The 21926-nt window shown below is 33.8% G+C and overlaps 3 protein-coding genes across 4 annotated transcripts in view; 2 read left to right on the top strand and 1 right to left on the bottom strand.

The window, feature by feature from the left end:
- The first annotated feature begins 399 nt into the window (after positions 1-399).
- On the top strand, positions 400-2938 carry LOC144848192 (uncharacterized). The gene is made up of 4 exons (XM_078704904.1): positions 400-499; positions 947-1047; positions 1545-1665; positions 2489-2938. The coding sequence occupies exons 1-4, from the start codon at positions 400-402 to the stop codon at positions 2638-2640; spliced, it is 474 nt and encodes a 157-aa protein (XP_078561030.1). The 3' UTR covers positions 2641-2938.
- A 650-nt stretch (positions 2939-3588) lies between these two features.
- On the top strand, positions 3589-12434 carry LOC144847548 (metal cation symporter ZIP14-like). 2 transcript variants are annotated; one of them, XM_078703963.1, is made up of 9 exons: positions 3589-3680; positions 4630-4890; positions 6991-7160; positions 7560-7688; positions 8243-8258; positions 8405-8586; positions 9404-9626; positions 10726-10913; positions 11383-12434. In XM_078703963.1, the coding sequence occupies exons 2-9, from the start codon at positions 4854-4856 to the stop codon at positions 11533-11535; spliced, it is 1098 nt and encodes a 365-aa protein (XP_078560089.1). In that variant the 5' UTR covers positions 3589-3680; positions 4630-4853; the 3' UTR covers positions 11536-12434. The 2 variants fall into 2 exon arrangements, with proteins under 2 accessions (XP_078560089.1, XP_078560090.1); XM_078703964.1 differs by lacking the exon at positions 8243-8258 and having other exon boundaries at positions 8389-8586.
- Positions 4443-21926, bottom strand: part of LOC144847555 (lysoplasmalogenase TMEM86A-like) — a 115512-nt gene continuing 98028 nt past the window's right edge. Inside the window, exon 3 of the transcript XR_013613754.1 lies at positions 4443-4452. The gene's annotated coding sequence lies outside the window, so the exon portion shown is untranslated. The remainder of the gene's footprint in view (positions 4453-21926) is intronic.

The following is a 21926-nucleotide window of genomic DNA, read 5'->3' as shown; positions in this document are numbered from 1 at the left end:
TTGTAAGACAAATATTGGTATAAAAGGGTGTTGAATATGATGATGACTTGCGGAATCTCGCACAATATAAGGCAGGGGTGTGTTACCACCGCTCACTATCTCAGTAGTCAAGACCCCTATTGGATCAAAAAAATTTGGTAAGTCCGATTTTTAATTATAACTATACTAATGTATGAGTCCGTAGCATTGCTTGAAGTGAGAACTTTTTTTAAAAACTTTTCGTTTAGCACGTAACAATGTTCTTATTTATATTATCATATTGCGACTTAAACCAAGGCGTGCCGTTACATTTAAAAAAATATTTTTATGAATGAAAAACTTAGAATGTGGGTTGATTTTCAAAAGTTACACATATTTTTTATTTTCCGTAAATAGTAATAATCAACTATAAGCAACAAGATGAAGCTGTTTGTATTCGTACTCGCCCTTGCGGTTGTCGCATTTGCCCAGGATGAGGAGCCCATGGAAGGAGGAGAGAGCCATGAAGAATATACAGGAGGTAAGTACCACAAAGGCGTTACAGATCATTCGTAGTTAGGGCTACGTCATTTGCCTATGTGTTGGTCCATGGTTGTATCAAGGCAAACTTAAGCTATCAAACTAATTTGACAAAAAAATGTAGTATGGTAGTAATATGCAACAGGACACTGAGCTCGCCTTGCCAAGATAGGAACCCGTAACAATCCTGTGATCTATGTCTGGCTGCGACAAATACCAACAGTACTGTACTATATACATATTCTATGCAGCGCGCGGTGTCTGTTAAGGACGTGGAACCAATCGTGTCGCAGCCACAGATAAACCCTTTGATCTCCGTAGTAGCTCAGCATCCTGCCTTGCCTTGGTTTTACGGAATAAGTGTAATTTAAAAGAAAAAAGTAACTTTATTGTAGAGATTATTGTAAACATGTAACATTTTTAACTACCGATAATTGCTTTATTCCAGTTCCGATGTGTTACCATTGTCATGGTACGGACGACTCTGACTGCCATAGACATCCAGAGAAATCACAAAACTGTTCTCTAGCCGAAGGCGGATATTGTGAAGTACGTGTTTGAATAAAACTCTTATTTCATTATTGTGACATCATAACAGTATTTATAACTGTCATCCGAAATATTATCGGGATGATGATGAAAAGCTGACGTTTAACGGGTCTATAGCTACGGAGATTGTGTTATTATGATATAGATAGCCATGTATTTTTAATAGTAATTTTATTGGATAACGTAAACGGCGGTCGTTCAAGTGGGACTGACTGTACTTGTTGATGATGTAATAATAAAATCTTAAATATGTATTTTCCCCTGAAAAATGTTAATGTTTTTTTTATATGGCATTTTAACACCAAATAATTGTCAGTCAAATTGTCTGTCAGACAATGGTTTTGGTTAAATTATTTTTTTGTCATCCTTTTATAAGTATTATTTTTGTTGATTTTTTTCTGAAATGAATAATTAAAACTGCAAAATCGCCTATTCAAAGTATGATAATTAATTTTTAATTAACAATTAATACATTTTAATGTTTGATTCTTTTTTAGGCAACAAAAATGAGTTACGAGGGCAATCATTATTTTATAAGGAGATGTAACAACCAGTGTATGAGCGGAACATTCGAATACAATGACGAAGAAGCCTTGAGGAGAAACCTTACCATTGACGGTAACTATAAATTATTTACAATTTTTCCGACGGCCGTATTAATACTAGAGAGCTTTCGTTCTGCGCAACGGACCGAAAATGACAGGTCAGTGTCGTCGGTCCGTTGCCTGGACCTAGTATGGATCAAGAGAAAACGTCCTAATATACTTGTATGTGTCATCGGCGCAAACGAAAAGCTTCCTATAATAACGTTGTTGTTGAATCCCCCAAAAGAACGTTTTTTCTTAAAAACTTTGCTAGGCAGTTTTTAAAACCGGTAATGGAATCGATTTGGGTTTTTAAAAACCGTGTTCAAAACCGGTTCCTTTTATGTGGACCCGTTTCTACTTGGCAAGAACATACGGTATTTTAGAACACGGTATTTAAATCCGTATTCAATCTCTCAGCAGAAACAGGCCCTTGTGTTGAAGTGTATTGCCTATTTCTGATTTAAAATACCGGTTGAATAAACGGTATATTTTGCCAGCAGAAACACAGGTCCACATAAAAAGAACAGATATTTAAATACTGTTTTAAAAACTCCAATTGATTCCGGGTTCTATCGTCAAATACCGGTCTTTAAAACGGTTTCGGAGCAATTTTCAGCTTCGGTGCGATCTTTTTTTAAAAACAAAACCGATATTCGCGGAATGCTGTTATTTTGAAATGTTTCAGTAGAAACAAGCCCTTAGAAATATATGGTAACATTAACCCGTATTTGATTTTACTTGAAATAAAATCCACAGTATGCATCATATGCTAAATCTAATAAGCAATAATTGAAAGGTATAATGTTGTTTATTATATATGGAATTTTAAAATAAAATGCTTGTTTTGTTTATAGGTAATCCACCCGAAAAGTTTGCAACCAAATGTTGCAATCATCATTTTTGTAATGACATGGAAAACCCTGCATCTGGAGCCATCAGCCCTAGTGTTGGTCTGTTCACCTTGATTGCCAACGCCATCGTTCTTTTGCTTGCAAGATTCTCTTAAATACGATGACCTGCTGCTTGCTGTCTACTGCCTAGAATGGCGTGTCAGATTTTTTAGTTTTTCATTTATAGAAATCGATTAGTCGTAACGATATAAATAGGCCTATTTTCATCTACAACACTAAACTCATAATTGGCCGGATGATCGGGACGTTGACCATGTGGTAGTTACGGGTAACTGTAGGTCCCATGGGTTAAAACATTGGTCATTATCGGATATAGTATGTTTATCGTTATCGGATACTTGATATCGTTATCGGGCATTATTTTCCGTTTTTGAATACCGTTGATTTCAAAACGATATGATAATTAAATCTAAATATCATTTTAGTTATTGAATACCGTTAAGTTGGTTTTCAAAACGATAAGGTCATTAAATCTAAGTATCATTTTAGTCATGTGATCATAATCATCGTTGTTTTAAAGTAACTGGTTTATTTTTAGAATAATGTTGTGTCGAAATTGATGATATAAAAAAGAATGAGAATAAAATTTGTCTATTTCATATACTTTCTATTGATTTGATTTATTTCTTTGTGTTGAAATAATAAACTATATATATTGTTACTAAACGTTTTGATAAAAGTATTTTGTCTGTTTTGTTTCATCGTTATTTAATATATTATGAATAATGATGTTTAAATCATAATTTAATTCTAAAGTGCGAAATGCTATCTATTCAAAATATAGGCCTAACGTGAAAAACTACCTGGAAATTATGTATAGAAATTAATTCAATCTGAATTTTAAAATTAAAGCAATTAATAACTCTATGCACACTTATTATAAGTTAAATGAATGAATTAAATATTAATTCTACAATATTACAAAAAGAGTAATTTTATTCAAATGATAGCTGTGACGTCAGCGATATGGTGGCGTTTTTATACTCAAAACAAAAACCAAAACGCATGTGTGCGTAGTAAACACACAACAGAAACCGGTGCGGTGTGGGTGGTGTTGATAATTAGCCACGTATGACCCCTGCTCTGACAACAACAAGACGACGAATATTTTGATCATCAGTGATGAAAAGAGCAGGTAAAACGACACTCTGAAACATAATTTTCTTTGATTAGTAATTAGTATTGAATGATAGATAGATGAACAATTTTATTTATAACTAGCTAGGCTTAGGTAGACTGTAAATGGAAATAGGCCTAGGCCTATGCCTCCTCCTCCTATTCCCCTTCTGCTATAGAGAGAGGACCTTACTATACTAGCTTATCTCTGTTAGTGTTAGGCTACATACAAAGGCTAGGCCTAACTAAATAGGAAAGTAGCCGATAGTGATCGATCATTAACCGCTAGGCCTAGTTAGTAGAGGGCCTGATCTATCATATTAAATTATTATTTCTATTACTTCTTTATAGTATAAAAGATTAATAGAAATATCTAATATAAATAAATAATAAATCAATTAAATAAATAATATAAATTATACAATACATTCATTCATTTTTGTAGGCATAGGCCTTTATTATCATCAGGACAGTATCTGCCATAACATTTACACAATATTAATTATTATCATTTGTTGATATATATATTTTGCAGTACACCACGTATATTAGTTCTGAAATGAACTGTTGAGTTTCTTGACGTTTCGATCAATATGCTTTGATCGTCCTCAAATTATTATCATGTTTTATTGACAAATGTAGGCCTATCTATCATCAAGTTAAAAATATCTGAAAAGACATATATGCCTCCTACACTACAGTAGGCCTACACACAAAACATAAATTGTACAGTATCTGGCATTTAGTTTTAGTATGTGGGAGCCCAGCAGGCGCACTTCGTACATGTTTTACTTTAGTAGGAACCCCATTCTACTACAGACTAATAGTACCAGTAGCTTGACTATCTAGTATGTTTTAAACTCATGTGTCTTTCTCATTAAGTGAGTTCTATAATTGTGTCTTTCCTATGACCTAGAGTAGTAGACCTAGAATTATGTTGTAATAATATCTCATTTTCTTTTATACAGCTGTAGTACACAATTGTAATCAGATATATTAATTATACTGCAGCAGCAACAATAGATAGGCGAAATTGAGCACGATAAGAACACTTAAATTGGTGGAAAGAACTCATTCACATTCAGACTCAATAATACCTTTTCCTTTATGAACTCTACCCACAAATTGACTGTTTATTGAACAAGAAGATTTCAACTTGTGCTGTGTATGTATTTCTGTAGGAATCAACAATATGAATGATACAACTGAAGGACCCTCAGCCCTTGAAGGTAAATAAGCATCATCCTTTAACCAATAAAATGTGAACATATTTCTTCCTCAGCAGCAACAGTATACCAACCGTTCATTCTCTGTTTATTAATTTATTTATTTCCATTCTTCATTTGTCCATTCTTCATTCATTTATTTATTTATTCATTTTTGTACTTGTCATCCAGTCTTCATTTTTATGTATTCCATTCTTCATTTATTTTTATTTATTCTTTCCATTTTTCATTCATTCATTCTTCATTCATCCAGTCTTCATTCATTTTCATTCTTAATTCATTCTCATTCTTCATTTATTCTTTGCAAAATCTATTCTTCGCTCATCCATCTATTTCTCTCATCTGTTAATAATTCATTCAAGCTTTCATTCTTCATTCATACTGTACAATATTTTTTATTCTAATACACTAATCAAACTGTGTACATATAATTAATTCATAAGTTTTCTATCCATTAGCAATATTTGTTTATTAGACTAATTGTTTTTAATTGTTTCAGCACAAATCAATGTGTCAATAAAAAAATAAGATTATGTTGGATGTTTGCATTTTTAAATAATAACCGAACATTATTATATTTTTTATTGCGATGGCCTTGCTAAAAATATCGTTCTAAGCTTTAATAATCCTACAAGATTAATTCCATATACTTTGTGTGCAAACAACAGGTGTATGAGCGATGAATATTTAAATTGTTATTCCATAAATAAATAAATTCGTATAAATGGGAGTAACTACTGTACTCCAAAATATAATTCCATAACTTTTTTAAATAAAATTGTTTCATATTCAGTTTACAAAACAATTACCTGTTGTAAACTCACCAAAGGTAAAGCATAATTATAATTTGAAATGATTCGCTGATTATTTATTCTGTCTTTATGCTGAATAACACTTTCAGTGCTAAAGCATTGATTTCCAAAGTGGTTCAGTAGAGAACATTAACAATATAATATTAGGGACTTTTTTACGAAACAGGACGGGAAGCCACAGGACCGTTCTCAATCATGAATAATTTATACTTGAGCTTTAACAAAGTGGGTGGAGCTTAGTGTGAAATTCTGTCGTCTTAACTTTTTAAGTACGACAAAGTTGCCATTTTCCCGTTTACGGAGAACAACTAAAAATAAGCTACATATATTATAATCTTAAATGTACAGTTAAATTAAACTTAAAAGTAGAATTTTCGAACGCCATGAATAATAGATGTGAGACCAAAGGAGTAGTTCTAATACTATGTTTTTAAGTACCTGTAACAATATTATTTAGTTTAAAAAATTATTTTTATTTAATTTTAATTTGTTTAATTAAATTATTAGTTAATTGTGTGTGAATAACAGGTGTATGAGCGATTAATATGTACAGTCCATCGTATAAATTTCAATAACCACTCATAAATACAATCCCATAAATAGTTTAAATATTAAATTGTTTCATATTCAATTTACAAAACAATTATCTGTCATAACTTTTCCAAATGAAAAGCATACAGTAATTATAATTTTAAATAATTCACTGATTAAAGCAGAATCCCTATGAAGTGATCATTCGTATTTTAAACAACGTGTTTTATCTGTATTTTATCAAATTTTAACCTTTTTAACTCATTTTATATTTTTATGTGAATTTTTAACAAATGAAAAAATAATTTCAAACCGTGTACATATTTTCTGTGTTTGACAACCAATAAATGAATACTATTCTATGCCTGGTATTGTCTGGTAGGTTTTTATGATAAAATGATGTCAAGTGATTTAGTGAAATTTAACTTATATATTTAACGTATATATTAAAATAATTTTTTTGGTTTTTACATTAAAAATGTATAAAACGTACAATTAAATTTCACAATAACATTAAATATAATGTTACCATGTACTTGATAACATTTTATATTATAAGACACCATCGGGCGATACCAGGGCCTACTGGGTGTAGATTAGTATGACCCCCTATTAAGGGTACACTTTCAAGACCTAACAAAATGTCCTCATAATAGGGTGTCCCAAAGGAGTAGTTCTACTACTCTATGTTAAGTACTTGTAACAAATTATTTAGTAAACATTAATTATAAATTGAATATATATTGCTTTTTGTCAACAGTGTGGGGCTTTGGATTTCTGTTTGTTACGATAATAAACGTTGGTGCTGTACTTGGTATATGCGTTGTTCCATTAATGAACAAAAGACTTTATAAAAAGGTGTTAATGTTTCTAGTGTGTTTAGCTGTGGGTACCTTAGCTGCAAATGCTGTTTTAAGCCTTATACCAGAGGTGAGTAAAATACTGTTATAATTTTATGAAATATGTTGTCTTCAACCAAAGTAATCTAACTACAGGGCACTGAGCTTGCCTTGCCAAGATAGGAACTCGTATCAGTTTCTTTGCTCTTGTGTCTGGCTGCGACAAATACCAAAAGTACTGAGTACATATTCTCCGTGGTGCACAGTGCCTGTTAAGGGGCGTGGAAGTGATCATGTCACAGCCACAGATAAGCCCATTGATCTCCGGAGGTCAGCATCTTGTTGTTAGATTGCCTTGCTACAACTAAGTTTATTGTATTTTCAATTAAAATTATTTTTGCCGACCTTCGGAAATAAGTAAAAATATCCTACCCTTCCAAATCTTTGCATAACCGCAGTTTTATTCAATGATTAATGTATTCTTTTATAGGCCCATGGGATGACGGTGGACACAGAAGGTCAAAGGTTTGTCTGGAAGAACATGACAATTCTAGGTGGCATCTACCTTTTCTTTTTGATTGAAAGAATTTTGAAGATCATAGCAGTGGGAAGAAAAAAAGTATGTAAAGCTCTGTCTACATATATCAAAGTTTATGTGACAAAAAAAATTGTGATTTGCCCATATATGGACATGATGATGTCATATCACTACCATATTTGAGCATATCACTACCATATTTGGGCATATCACTACCATATGTGGCAAATCACACTTTTTTGTCCAACTAGTTTGATAGTGTTCACAGAGCTTTGAATATGATATTACATAGTTTACACATTTTCACAATGACAATAAACCGATTTGGATACTGAAACATTAATGAATGAACTATAGTGTGTGTCTTTCAATTTTGCTCACTGGGACATTAGGATATCAAAATACAGTAGAACTGGGACACCCCTATTCTAGGGACACTTCTATTAAGGGGACAATATATACTTCAACAATATAACCAACCCCTTTTCAGAGGACACTCCTATTGAGTGACACATTGTTTGGTCCTAAAGTTGTCCCATTAATCTACAATTCACTCTACAAGACAAAGTTTACCATTGACTTAATATAGACATTATTTATTTCTTAATGATTTACTATATATTCCTATACCACAGAAAAATCAGCTTAGAGGTAGTCTAGAAAGGTTTACCAATACAATTCACTTTCTTGCTATCAATAAGCTAACCTCTACAAGACAAAGTTTAGCATTGACAATAAACAGTATTTATTCTTATTTATTTACTATTTTCATATACCACAGAAAAATCGGCTTAGAGGTAGTCTAGAAAAGGTTTCAACAATACCAATGTCTAATCACTATATACCTCAAGTGATAGAAGACTACCAGATGCATACAGTAGGTAATCATGTGACCATGCCTTTTAATGGAACTGGGATACATGGTCGTAAAGTATCGCTATCAGATGAAAAGAATACAGAGGAACTTGCACCTTTACAGGTACTTGCTCTGTCTACACTATCAAACTTTATGCGACAAAAAAATGTGATGTGTCAATCATATCACACTTTTTTGTCAAACTAGTTGATAGTGTAGACAGAGCTTTAAACACTACAGTAGAACCTTTCCTTTGGGACACCCTATAAAGGCCAATTTACACAGACGAGCTGAAACAGCAAATGGTGAACAGAGAACAAAAAATATAGAATCTATGTTATTTCATATGACCATTAAACAAAACGCGGAGCGGATGGTTGAGCTGAAATCCGGGATAAATACCGCTCATCTGTGTTAATTGGCATTTAAGGGGACACTTTTCTGTAAAGGAATGAGGGAAAATTTATTTTTTAACATTATGGCTACCCCTATTCAGGAGTTACCTTATTATGAGGACACTTTTCTGTGAAATGAGGGTAAATATATGTTTAAACACTATCGCAAACTCCTATTCAGGGAAACACCTTATTTGTTGGGTCCCAAAGTTGTCCCCTTAGTAGGGATTCTACTACAGTAGTACATTTGTACTTTTTGTTCTACCTAAAGCTCTGTATACAATATCAAAATATGTGATGTGTCATATCACTTACCATATTTGGGTATATCACTACCATATTTAGGCACATCACACTTTTTTGTCAAACTTGTTAGATAGTGTAGACAGAGCTTAATAGCCTGAAGACATCAATCTCTTTCAATCTGTTATTTTTTATTTCTTTGGGACAATCTACTGATTGTTTGAAGCGCTATATAAATATTACATTTCTACTGTTGTAATGTTACTTATTATATATCATCACTGAATAATCTTCTTTTTTAGATGAATGGCAATGGCAAGCCAATCTGTGGTCATGAGCATGCAGAGGTTGACTTCAGTTCCACAAAGAAGGCAATTGCCTCAGTGGCTTACATGATAGCCTTTGGCGATGGCCTGCACAACTTCATTGATGGCTTGGCTATTGGCGCATCATTCACGCACTCCATTGCTAGTGGCATCAGTATTTCTATAGCAGTTATATGTGAGGAGTTTCCACATGAGTTAGGTACTAGTTTTTATTGTAATATGCATAATAATAATCTTTAGCTCTGGCTACACTATCAAACTTTATGTGACAAAAACATGTAATGATGATGTCATATTGCTAACATATTTGGGCATATCAATACCATATTTGGGCACATCACACCTCTTTTGTCAAACTAGTTTTGACAGAGCTTTATACTACTTTCACATCGCATTGAAAAAAATGACTGGGGTAATAATGTTCAGCGCATTGAGAGCTTGCTTGTATGCGCTATATAGGAATGAACTATTATTATTATTATTATTATTATTATTATTATTATTGCAAAACTCCAGAGTTTTACAAACTCTGTGGGAATCAACAGCTGCATATTGTATGGTGTGTGCCCTGGTACATAAACTCTAGAGTTTTGCTATTGCGATGTGAAAGGGTATTAGAGAATTCAGTATTGTTTCTGTACAAATTAATTGTGAGACCAATGATTGGACTGTTCCACAGTTCATGTTAGTTATTCAAATTGTTACCTCTACTATAGAGGTGATGTTTCCACTCCTGTTTGTGTGTGTTTATCTAATTGTTTACCTGTCTGTTTGTCTATTTACAATACAAATGTTATGCTGAATTTTCATGAAAGTTTCTCGAAATGTTTTCTACCACACAAAGAAAATCTATATTCAAGACAATTTTTCTGAAAAATATTTACTCATTACTCCATGATTTAACTGTTCCTGACACAAAATAATTGTTTGTTTGTTTCTGTTTGTTTCTTTATTTCCATTCACAAAAACATAAACATACATAAATAATCATTACAAAACAAAAGAATGGAAAGGGGGAATCTCTGAAGCACAGCTTATAAGTAGAAATCCCCTGTTACAAAACAGTATATATATATATATATATATATATTGTATAAATATTTAAACAAATTCACACATGTCATGTCTACACTATCAAACTTTGTGACAAAAATGTGATGTGCCCATATATAAACATGATGATGTCATATAACAACCATATTTGGTCACATCACACTTTTTTGTCAACTAGTTTGATAGTGCTTATTTTTACTTGATGTTCCAGTAAAACTAATTATTCTGCTTTGTTTTATTTGTAGGGGATTTTGCTATATTATTAAATTCAGGTCTGACAGTAAAGCAAGCTGTGATGGCAAACCTAGCGTCAGCAGTAACTTGTTATTTTGGCCTTGCAATCGGCATTCTACTGGGTGAGCTTACAGAAGCAGGGGAGTGGATATTTGCTCTGGCTGGTGGCATGTTTTTGTATATATCACTTGTAGACATGGTAGGTACAAATGCATGCTTTACTTTTGTTTTATTATTTATTGATTGATGTTCTCTTTGTGACAAGACCCACAACTTTTAGGCGATTCTTTTTATATTATTGAAATTAAATATAAGACAAAAATGTATGATGATTTCAACTTTCTCATTTGCATTAATCCTAGGATATCTAGAATTGCTTTTGCAGGTGCTATTATTTGAAATAAGCTTCCTCTTAGATTAAGAATGAAAAAACTGCCACTGTCACACACAGATACTAATCATATATGGGCCCTCTGGGAGAACAGTCTTTGACTGAAGAGGTCACTCAGTATAAAAAAATAATAATACAGTAATAAAAAAAATTTCTCTGAATGTTAAAGTATAGATTGTCTATTAACTTAGAATTCCAAATTCTAATTTTTATTTGCAACAAAATAAACATTGTTGAATTTAGAGTTCTAAATAATGTGTTTCTTTTTCTTTAACAGCTTCCAGAAATAAATAATTCATCTGACGATGATCCAAGTCTATCTCCTACCAACATTTCAATATTTCTTCTTCAGAACGCCGGCTTACTGCTTGGATTTGCTATTATACTTATACTAACATTATTCAGTGGGTATATTGATCTAGGCCTATAGTCACAAATATTATTGAATGCCTTGTGTAACTCTACTTGGTCTACCTCTCCAGAACCAGCGTTTAAATGGTAAATTAGAACAGATAAAGTCACTAATTTCTGTAGAGGTATACTGTATTTAAAACTAGCCTTACGTATCAGCAGTTATTGAAACGTTCAAGAAATCTTCTTGTCAGGTTCCCTGCGCTCACGCTAGGCTCAAATCTCACAATGATCTCATAACCATTTATTACAAGAAGAAATAAATAATAATTACGTATTCTCATAGGAACAAGGAGATAGTATTTTTACCAATGTCGTGTACCATATGATGTCTATTTTATAAATCTTTGTAGTGACAGCCTAGTATTGTGACAGCCTAGTATAAAGCTTTGTCTACACTATCAAACTGTATGTGACAAAAAAATGTGATGTACCCATATATGGACATGATGATGTCATATCAGTACCATATTTGGGCCATCACACTAGTTTGATAGTGTAAACAGAGCTTAAGTTCATATCAACTGAGTAGCTAGTATGTTAAACTGTTTGTGTATGTGATGCCAAATTGATTTTATGCTTAGCAAAACAGAGCTTATTTGATAAAGAAGCTTGTGTGAGGGCGTGTGGCGCAGTGTGTTGGACGTTGGACTACTGATCGTGAGACCGAGGTTCGAATCCAACTCTCGCCGCATTGCTTGTATCCGTAGGCAAGATACTTTACTTACGCTTGCCTCTCTCCACCCAGGTGTATAAATGGGTACCCGGTTAGATCAAGACGCAACTTTGCGCTGATTACTAGCTGCATTATGGAAGTATGTTTTCATACGTGTTTGATCCAAAATATGACTGGGGTAATAATGTTCAGCGCTTAGAGGTTTCACAACATTAGGCGCTATATAAATCCAGGATATTATTATTATTGTGTGCTTATTGTAACAGTACTTCTTTTACCAATACAGGATATATTTAATTTAAGTTATGTTTATAGTAACATACCTCAATGTATCCTTGCCATTTGATTGTTTTTTAGTTATGCATTACAGACCTTTTGATATTCAGTTCTACTTAATGGAAAAGTGATATAATAGTGATAGTGAATGGTGATCATTTTCTGATATGCGAGGTTGACTAATCCGCGTTCGTGAAAGTGATATAATAGTGATATTTAATGGTGATCATTTTCTGATATGCAAGGTTGACTAATCCGCGTTCGTGAAAGTGATATAGTAGTGATATTTAATGGTGATCATTTTCTGATATGCGAGGTTGACTAATCCGCATTCGTGAAAGTGATATAATAGTGATATTTAATGGTGATCATTTTCTGATATGCGAGGTTGACTAATCCGCATTCGAGAAAGTGATATAATAGTGATATTTAATGGTGATCATTTTCTGATATGCAAGGTTGACTAATCCGCGTTCGTGAAAGTGATATAATAGTGATATTTAATGATGATCATTTTCTGATATGCAAGGTTGACTAATCCGCGTTCGTGAAAGTCATATAATAGTGATATTTAATGGTGATAATTTTCTGATATGCGAGGTTGGCTAATCCGCGTTCGAAAATCAATCTGTAGCGCTTGCCATTTAATTGTTCTATTCCGCGTCCAAAATTGAAGCGCTGCCTTTTTCAATGGCCTAGCTTCCTGGCCTAGCTGTGGACAATGATTCAAGATGGAGGCAGTAGATAAATTAAGAAATATTAATTGAATGGAGAGAATATTTCATTCTTTAAACTCATGAAATATTCTCACCATTCACCTCATAAACATTCATTATTAATTGTATAATGAACCCATGCCATAAGACGACCAGTTCCTAAATTTTAATCTTGTGTTCTTATTGTTAGCCATGTTTTGAAAGTGATAACCACCCCAGATGTTTTTTATAGCCAGTCATTTGTAAAAACAGATTATTTCTACGTACAATATATATTATAATATATTATAATATAAAAAAGTAAATGATAATTCCGTATATTGTATTGATAAGGAATCTTGAAAAAAAATATGTACTGTAGGGAGTTTAAGCAATAATTTTTTTTTAAATACATTTTATATTATTGGGAAATAGGTATTTATAATTGATGTTTGTTTTGTTGTGGCAGTACTAGGGATTGGGGTGGTGGTGGAAGTTATCTGAGGTAAAATTGTATATTGGATTATTGAATTTTAGAACATGCAATATAAGTTTACAAGAGAGGGGTGAAAAAGTATAAACCAAAATCAATGATTGATTGATATATATGTATGTATTTAAACCACACAAATATGGTATAAATGTGACTAGCCTCAGTGTCTATTCCACATGTACAGTACTTGACGATTTCAAGATAGTTAAAATTTAATGATTAATTGTCTCAATCACATTGTCTAGTAGTCGAGGTTCTAGACTGAAAGTAGTAAAAAGATAAATATTTTGGCAGTTATTGTCTTTTTTATGTTAGTCCACCAATCAGCGTTTCAATTTTTATCTGAAATGTGAGCTCAAGTATTATATGTATGAAACGCCATATGTGCCAGAATATTTATCTTTTTACTAATTTTGGTCTACAACCAAAGACCTAGCTGATACTCCGGATTTTACACACATCACAATGCATACCAAACATACAGTGTGTATAGACTCCAGAAATTTGCTAGGTGATGTGAATGGATTAGTCTAAAGCTCTGTCTACACTATCAAACTTTATGTGGCAAAAAAATGTACTGTGCCCATATATAGACATGATGATGTCATATCACTACTATATTTGGGAACATCAGACTACTTTAATAATGTAGACAGAGTTTTTGTATTGCTAGCCTTTCAATGATATAATACAGTCAACCTTCCCAATACCAAAACAACCTTGATTGACCAATGCTTTTCTTTTTTTCTACAGAATCTGATTTCCAAATATTTATGTATTTATATATTTGAATCTTACAAATATTCTTGTGTTGGGAGAAATGTAGCCATAATATAAGTTAGCTAAAATAAATAACTATAATTGCTGTGTTTTAATAGTAAAGAATCTTCATCTTTTTAAAGTATATATTTATTAGTACAAGTAATCATGAGATGTGGTCATGCCTTAGTGTACACTATTTTAATAGCATTTTTCTTTTTCAGTATTTATAGTTTTATGTAGTTGTTAATTGTTATTGTATTTTATATCTATATTAGTTCCCTTTCCAAGTGGTGAGCTGGAGGCAATTTACCCTTATAGCACATGTTGCCACTAATTATAGGGAAGTTTATTTAGTCATCATGCAATTATATCAATTCTAAAGTTTCTGTTTTTCTTTAAAACTTGGTTCCCATTTGGACTCGGTGCAACGATGTGGGCGCATCACAAGCGACAGTTCGGGGATCCATCGCTTCATGATTGGTCAAATTACTTACAGAGGGCTTCCCTCCTTGTGTTGTACCCAAGTGAAAACCAAGTACAAGAAACTAATCTTTGCTGCAAAAATTGATCCCTAACAGTAAATTTTGTAAACACGCTACAATTAATTGACGTTAAATTTGGTTTTAAACATATTTATTTTAGAAGTATTATTGAGCGTAATAGTGTACATACAGTATAATAAGGGGTCTGTTTCCCTATTTTGTATATTAAAAAGAGCAGTAACAATGCAAAAAATCATGATAACTAAATCATAATTTTTATACAGGTTTACTGTAAAAATTACCATACTGAACTCCAGTCCTTCGCTAGGGTTGAATATATCAAGTTTCACCTTATGCCCTACAGTAGTTCAATATACGTCAGTATAATGACGTACATTAAACACAACAGTTTTTGGTAACAGAATATCTGAATAAAGTGTGTATTTGTGTTATGTTCGTCTTTTTACAGAGTATTTATTTAAGAACTAAAAATTGTACTAAACCCTATTTATCTTTTGCATTGCAATATCCCCCCCCCCCCCCCGGTTGAATAGTCTGTATTCAGATTATCCATAAAGTTAACACTTCTTCGCCATCAACCCCAAACATCGACGCAACTCTAGGAAAAGATACTAGTCTAGTAGGAAATGGGGGTTCCCATGCACCCCTGAGGTATATTTTTTTAATGTGATTTTTTATAATCTCAAGTATGTCTAGTAACCAGATCAGGTTGTTAACATTTTCAAATCGTGTCCCATGGGGTTGTTTTTGACCCATTTAGTCGGCCATGTTGGTTTTAACAAATTAACATTTTTTCGCATTTCTCAGGAACCAGAGGTCGTAGAAATATAATTTTGGTACCAAAGTACTCAGTATATGTATGTTTGTATATGCTGTAATGAAAGTTTTTTGTATACAATTACGGGAAGTATGATTTTTGACCTATGACCTTGCTTTTAAATGGTGTCCATATCTCAAAAACCGGTTGTCATAGAAACTTTATTTTAGTCTCAAATTATGCAGAATACCAACATTTATATTCATGGTAATGCAAAAGTTTGTCCGAAAATTATCGGAAATGATATTTTTGACCTTTGACATCATTTCATTTACATTTTTACACAATTTTGTCCATATTTGAGGGCATTAGCAGTTCTCGATAACTAACAGACATAGAAATATAATTTTTGTGTCAAAGTACTCGCGATATGCATTTTTATATTCACACTAATGAAAGTTTTTTGTGAAAAATGACCGGAAGTAGGACTTTTGACCTATGACCTCAACTTTAAATATTGTCATTATCTCAAAAACCAGTTGTCATAGAAACTTGGTTTTAGTCTCAAATTGTTCAGAATACCAATATTTATATTTATGATAATAAAAAAGTTTGGCCAAAAACGACCGGAAATGATATTTTTTTATCTTTGACATACTCTTTTCTTTTTTGTCAGTACAAATTCTGTCCGTATTTTGTTAGCATTATCAGTTCTCGATAACTAACAGACATAGAAAAAACATTTTTGTGCCGATCTTTGTTAGTAACAATACACTAGGATAAATTCGTTGTTTAGTTATCAACATTCCGACCTTTAACCCTATTGAATGATTTTGTAATGATATACCTTATCATTTTTAATTTTGAGATTAATACATACATACATGTATTAATTAATCTTCATTCGAGAGGAGTTCTTCTAGGATGTGACCATCCTCATCTAACTCTTCCTCGTCCAGCTCCTCAGATGTTTTCTCAATCAGATCAATGAGAGAAGGAGGAAGGACAGCACTTTGTGACCAAATTGGCTCTAATATGTTGTCAGTTTTCTGCCAGCCTTGTCCTTGGTCATATGGTTTTGGGCACCAATAAATCCCTTTATCTGCTCGCTTGAAGATAGCAAGGCGGTGATTGACTCTCTCAACATGTGGGACAAGATTATCTCTGCATGGTGGAAGGCGCGAGAGATCCATCTTTGATTTTATAGTCAGTTGCTCATCCTCGCCTACCATTTTCTTGAGCATAATGCTGCGTACATTATTTATCGACTGTTCACGGGAATGACCATACATCAAACATGTAAATGCCTCGATATCATCCATAACTTTCGGACTTACGGACCAGTCATCACCTAGTGTTCTGAAGAAAATCATTTTAAAATTAGGACAGAGTACCAAAAATAATAATAACAAAATGATTACTATTAACGCACGAAAGATCATTACCTGAAGGCAGTTTGGTACTTGGGGTAGTTCTGTAATTTTTTCAATGGTCCAACTTTACCCTTGCCCTTGAATGCACTAGTTACGTCTTCTCCAGTGAACACGTATAATCCCATTAATGTAGTGCATTTTTCAGCTCCCTGCATTCTTGCTAGTTCACTTACATTCACAATTTTGCGATGTTTACCAGTCCCTGTATCTAGGTAAATTACTATTGGGATTGACATAGCATGATGAAGTAGGATCATAAATATATCTGTGTCAGGCGTCCTCACAACTGCCGATTTATACCCCTTATTGGCAGCATATTTAAGGTACAACACAACTCTGGTGTCAGTCTCCTCTTGTTTCGAAACCAGTTCATGTATCTCACACTGTGAAACCTGAAATTAGTATGAAGAAGATTAAAAATGATAATCTGAATTTTAGTCCATACATTATGATTGGATTTTATATTACCATACTCACTTCGCCATCATCAGTTGATTGCATTTGATATGCTTTTCCCTCTACCACAATTATCGATGTTTCACTTCTTTGAAGTCGAGATGCGGCTGTCTTGCTTCCCCACACGCGTAACATTAGATGGCAAAGCTGAATTTTGTTTTGGTCGTTTGACAAAAAGAGTTTGAAATCTTTAGGTTTTCTAGTTGCTGGTCCGTCCAATATGTAATGGTCAGATGATCCACGGCGTAAACGCTCCTGTGCTTTTATTGAGTCCATATGGTATGAGTCAGTTGAAAAAATAAAATTTTTCTTTGACACCATTTGATCAAGTAGCAGTAAACATATTTCTCCAAATGTTGGAGGAAGGTGCACCAATGAATGGAAAAGTGCATTACCATCCTGAATGTAAAACGCATTTTGTGGGTAACACACATCCTTTTGAGCATCTTCCAACAAGTAATGGAGCATTGCAGCTTTATTGGTTTTATTGAAAAACCCGTTTGGTGTTCCAAGACTAGGTGGGACTGGTGTAAGCGAGTACCGCATTAGTTCATCAATATTTATAGGCTCATTTAGTTGCTGTGACTTTACCAGGAGCATGAAAGCAAGATTACTTTGCTCACGATACTGGATAAGCTGTAAAATGATATTGATATACAATATTAATTACTAACTAATAAGTTACTATATCAGTTATATGATTGCAACAATAATGTGTAAAAATAATTAGTATGTCATACCTTTCCCTGTGAGGCAGTGAGCTTGATCATCTTATTGCAAGCTTCCATAGTTTTGAGTTTCTGTCTCTTAATTGGTTCAAAGAACAGTGTTTCAGAATTTTTCATTAGCCGATCTTGGATGAACTTTTGCTTAGCCTCTTTACCAGCTTTCTCAGCACGGAGTACATCTGTTTCCACTTCCAGAGATGCAGGAGCACCTGATGCAAGGTTATACAGATGATTCTTGTCAGTCAAGGAAAAGGGATTTGTGAAGTTTTGAATAGCGGAAATAGTACGCTGTACTGCATCCTCAGATTTGTTTATCTCGGCCCTCGACAACTCGCGGTGTTTTCCTGCCTTTGGATAATCTGGGTCGTCGATGAGACCACACATCTCAAGGGTTTTCTCAAAATATTGTGCACGGGTTGAGGTCGTACGGCACCATCGTTGATAGGCACCGAATTTAGAAAAGATGCCAACAAAGCCACCTAGATAATTAAATTATAGATACATAGCAAAACATCAATATAACATAATTGTGTATTTTGTAGGATTATGCTTAATTATTATTGAAAATGTTCATTACGACATTATTACAGTATGTAGGCCTGTTAATCTAAAAGATAGTTAATTAAAATAAGTATACAGTAGGCAAATAAAAATATGTACCTTGTGACTTTGCAAACTTCATGAAAGTCTCCTCCATGGTCTTGTCTACTGCACTCAGAGCACCAGGGATGAGAGACCGGGCTACTGCAATTCCACCTTTTTTTAGAAGTTCCTTAGCACCAGGATGAGACCGATCGATATTTGTTAGGAACACCTCCAGCCATACGAGATATCTATAAACAGTTAGTATTAATTTATCATTGTAAGCTGATATAATAATAATAATAATAATAATTGTACAGTTTTTTTTAGTTTTCTAAATGTTTTAGTAAATACTTTAGTAAATACTTTATGTACATTAGCTACTAAAAACATAAATTACCTTGAGTAATTGTGTCCATCATAGGCAAAAAATAAGTCTGCCATATCGCCATTACACTTGTGAAAAAGTGCCAGGTTGTTGGTTTTCACTGAATATTGTAGCATCAGAATGAGACGAGTATGGTCAATCACACTGAGCCAGAATGTGGCTGTTTTCCCTAGATGACCATTACGAACTTTGTCCTCATAAGCCATGTATTTCTTGAGCATGTTGAGGGTTGCTGGATCCTGTAGCACAAGATTAAGGGTGTCACGGTTACAAATGTGGACCATATGCAATAAGACATCTAACTTTGCAGCATCAATCTTCTCCTCCTCAAGGAATTGCTCAAATAGCAACCGTTCCATGGCTTCAGTGACTGTTTTGAGACAGAACAAGGCTTTTGAATATGCCTTTCCTTTAAGCACGCTATTCAAACAGCCACTTGTGACGAGATCAGCTTCTATAAGTATGTCGGAATAACCTGACCCTTTGCATTTATGGCCAGTCAACATACCCATATAATTCATTCCAGTGTGGAATGGTCCTGGCGTCACAACATGCTTCTTATACCTGTCAGGGAATTTCCAGATTAGAGGAAGTGCCTTCATACATCCACCAAGATCGAATGTGTTAAGAACATATTCTTGGCCTACCTCCATTGTGGCATCTTCGGATATTTTCAATAATTCAACAATAACTGAATATTGAGTGAAGGGTTGGTTGATGGGTGTGAAATAATCAATTGTTGATTTTGTTGAGGGTTTGACTACTGAAGTTGCTGAAATGAAGCCACCAAACCCTGGAACAAGTTGATTTCCTTCTTGTTGACATCCAATGAACCGTGCATGAAACCAGATAAGATACTCTTGTATATACTTGCAGTACACTGTATCGTTAGTTGCAGGTGGTGTAAAAACAGTTCCATCTTGGAATCTGGGTCCAACTCGACCATACAACTGCACAGGAACAAGGGTTTCTGGTGTTTCAATCATCCGGGACCTTATATTGCTTCGCTCATAAAGAGGTAACAAGCGGTCGTGGTCAACGGTATTAAATCCAGGCTTTACCTCTTGTATCATGATTCCGCCTGTGGTATTTACCATATTTGAGCCATGGATGTTTGTGGTAACTTTGTTTAGATTATCCCACTCAAGATGGAACACATCATTACCATCACCAGTAATGATTTGTGGAGTAAGGAATGTAGAAATTTCATCTACAGCTTTCACCAGTGCTGTTTCAAGTTCTAAGCTGAAGTCGTATGTCTCACAATGACCCAACCTATTCAGAATAGTTGTCAATTGCTTACTGCGATAGAGATGTCTAACTGTGGTACTAAGGAGTATGTGCTTCGGCAACTTCCACTCGCCTTTTGTCACAGCACGGCATATATCCTAAAATAAATCAATATATATATATGACAATATATATGCATCAATGTATTGTGTAATTTTAAATATGCGTCGTGTACAAATAACATACCAATAAACTGTTGCAGAAGGCTTTCAAAGAACATTCAGTTATGATAACTGTTACGTACTGTAAATTTGTAAGAATAAATTTAAATGTGTCATACCTGGCCAATAGAAAGCACAATACGTCTTGTCTTTTCATTCATGTTCTGCATGTTTTCATCATTAGATATAAGTATACTCAAAAAGCTCAAAAGATTTGGTGGAAGAAGTTTATCGGCTGCGTTGATTTCTAAATCACTTGCTGTAGGTGGCCACGGAAATGGCTTCATTTCTTTAAAACCTTGTTGTACAGAATTTCGAAGTTGCATCGCCATATTTTCATACTGGTTTTTCAATCCCAGTTTATATGCATAACTCACTGCATCAGCGACAGACAGATTTTTGCTAAAAACAACATTATAAGTAATACACCCCTTATCACCTGGGTTAACATTTGTAATAGTAATGCATTTGCTTATATGGTGGTTCTCTAACTGTGCCTTGAGTTTCTCACTTCTATACTCTGGATTAGGGAATCCCATTTTCTCTAACTCTTTGACATAGATATCACGAAGTGATGACAATAGCATGACTTCTTGCTGCCCAATTACATGTTCTTGAATAAAATAAATTACACACGTCAATGCATTTAAGCGGGCCTCACCTTTAAGACCATTATCATTATCCACATTCAACGACTGGATGTATTTTACATACTTTAGGTTGAATTTTTTTCTGCATGATTGGTGGAAATTGGCGTCGCGGGCAAACAGGTCTTCACCTTGCACTAAGCAATGTAGGTCATGCATTCCTAGTGCAAGTGACCGAGGCTCAATTTGTTTCCATGTGGGATCTTTAAATACACCATTTTCAGTTTTATAAACAGGAAACTTGATGCACCTTTCAGTCTTTCTAGACACTTTCAATTCAAGTTTATTACAAAAAATACACTCTGGTGGAAACAAACTGTTCGTAGTTGATGGTTGTTTACGATTTGAGCGGGAATTTTGAGCTGCACTGGATGTTGAACTACATTTTAAACGATGTTGGTTAATAATAAAGCGTTGGTAGCAGCCACGATGATAACCAATTACATTCAAATCAGTATTTTCGAGATTCTCTGGAATACCTTTACAGACATCCTCCATACGATAAGGAGAATCATAAGGTTCGGTAAGTCGTTTGTCACGAATACTATGTAGCTGATTCAACT

This window comes from Antedon bifida, chromosome 7, assembly GCF_963402885.1.
Source record: "Antedon bifida chromosome 7, ecAntBifi1.1, whole genome shotgun sequence".
Lineage (NCBI taxonomy): Eukaryota > Metazoa > Echinodermata > Crinoidea > Comatulida > Antedonidae > Antedon > Antedon bifida.
The sequence above is the reverse complement of the archived record's forward strand: the minus strand, read 5'-3'. Positions and strand labels throughout refer to the sequence as shown.

Bases quoted from the DNA above. Each gene is read 5' to 3' on its own strand.
- LOC144848192 (XM_078704904.1), top strand. From the start codon at position 400: ATGAAGCTGTTTGTATTCGTACTCGCCCTTGCGGTTGTCGCATTTGCC. The intron at 500-946 runs GTAAGTACCACA...GCTTTATTCCAG, and splicing joins CCATGAAGAATATACAGGAG to TTCCGATGTGTTACCATTGT. The intron at 1,666-2,488 runs GTAACTATAAAT...TTTTGTTTATAG, and splicing joins GAGAAACCTTACCATTGACG to GTAATCCACCCGAAAAGTTT.
- LOC144847548 (XM_078703964.1), top strand. From the start codon at position 4,854: ATGAATGATACAACTGAAGGACCCTCAGCCCTTGAAG. The intron at 7,161-7,559 runs GTGAGTAAAATA...ATTCTTTTATAG, and splicing joins TTTTAAGCCTTATACCAGAG to GCCCATGGGATGACGGTGGA. The intron at 9,627-10,725 runs GTACTAGTTTTT...TTTTATTTGTAG, and splicing joins GGAGTTTCCACATGAGTTAG to GGGATTTTGCTATATTATTA.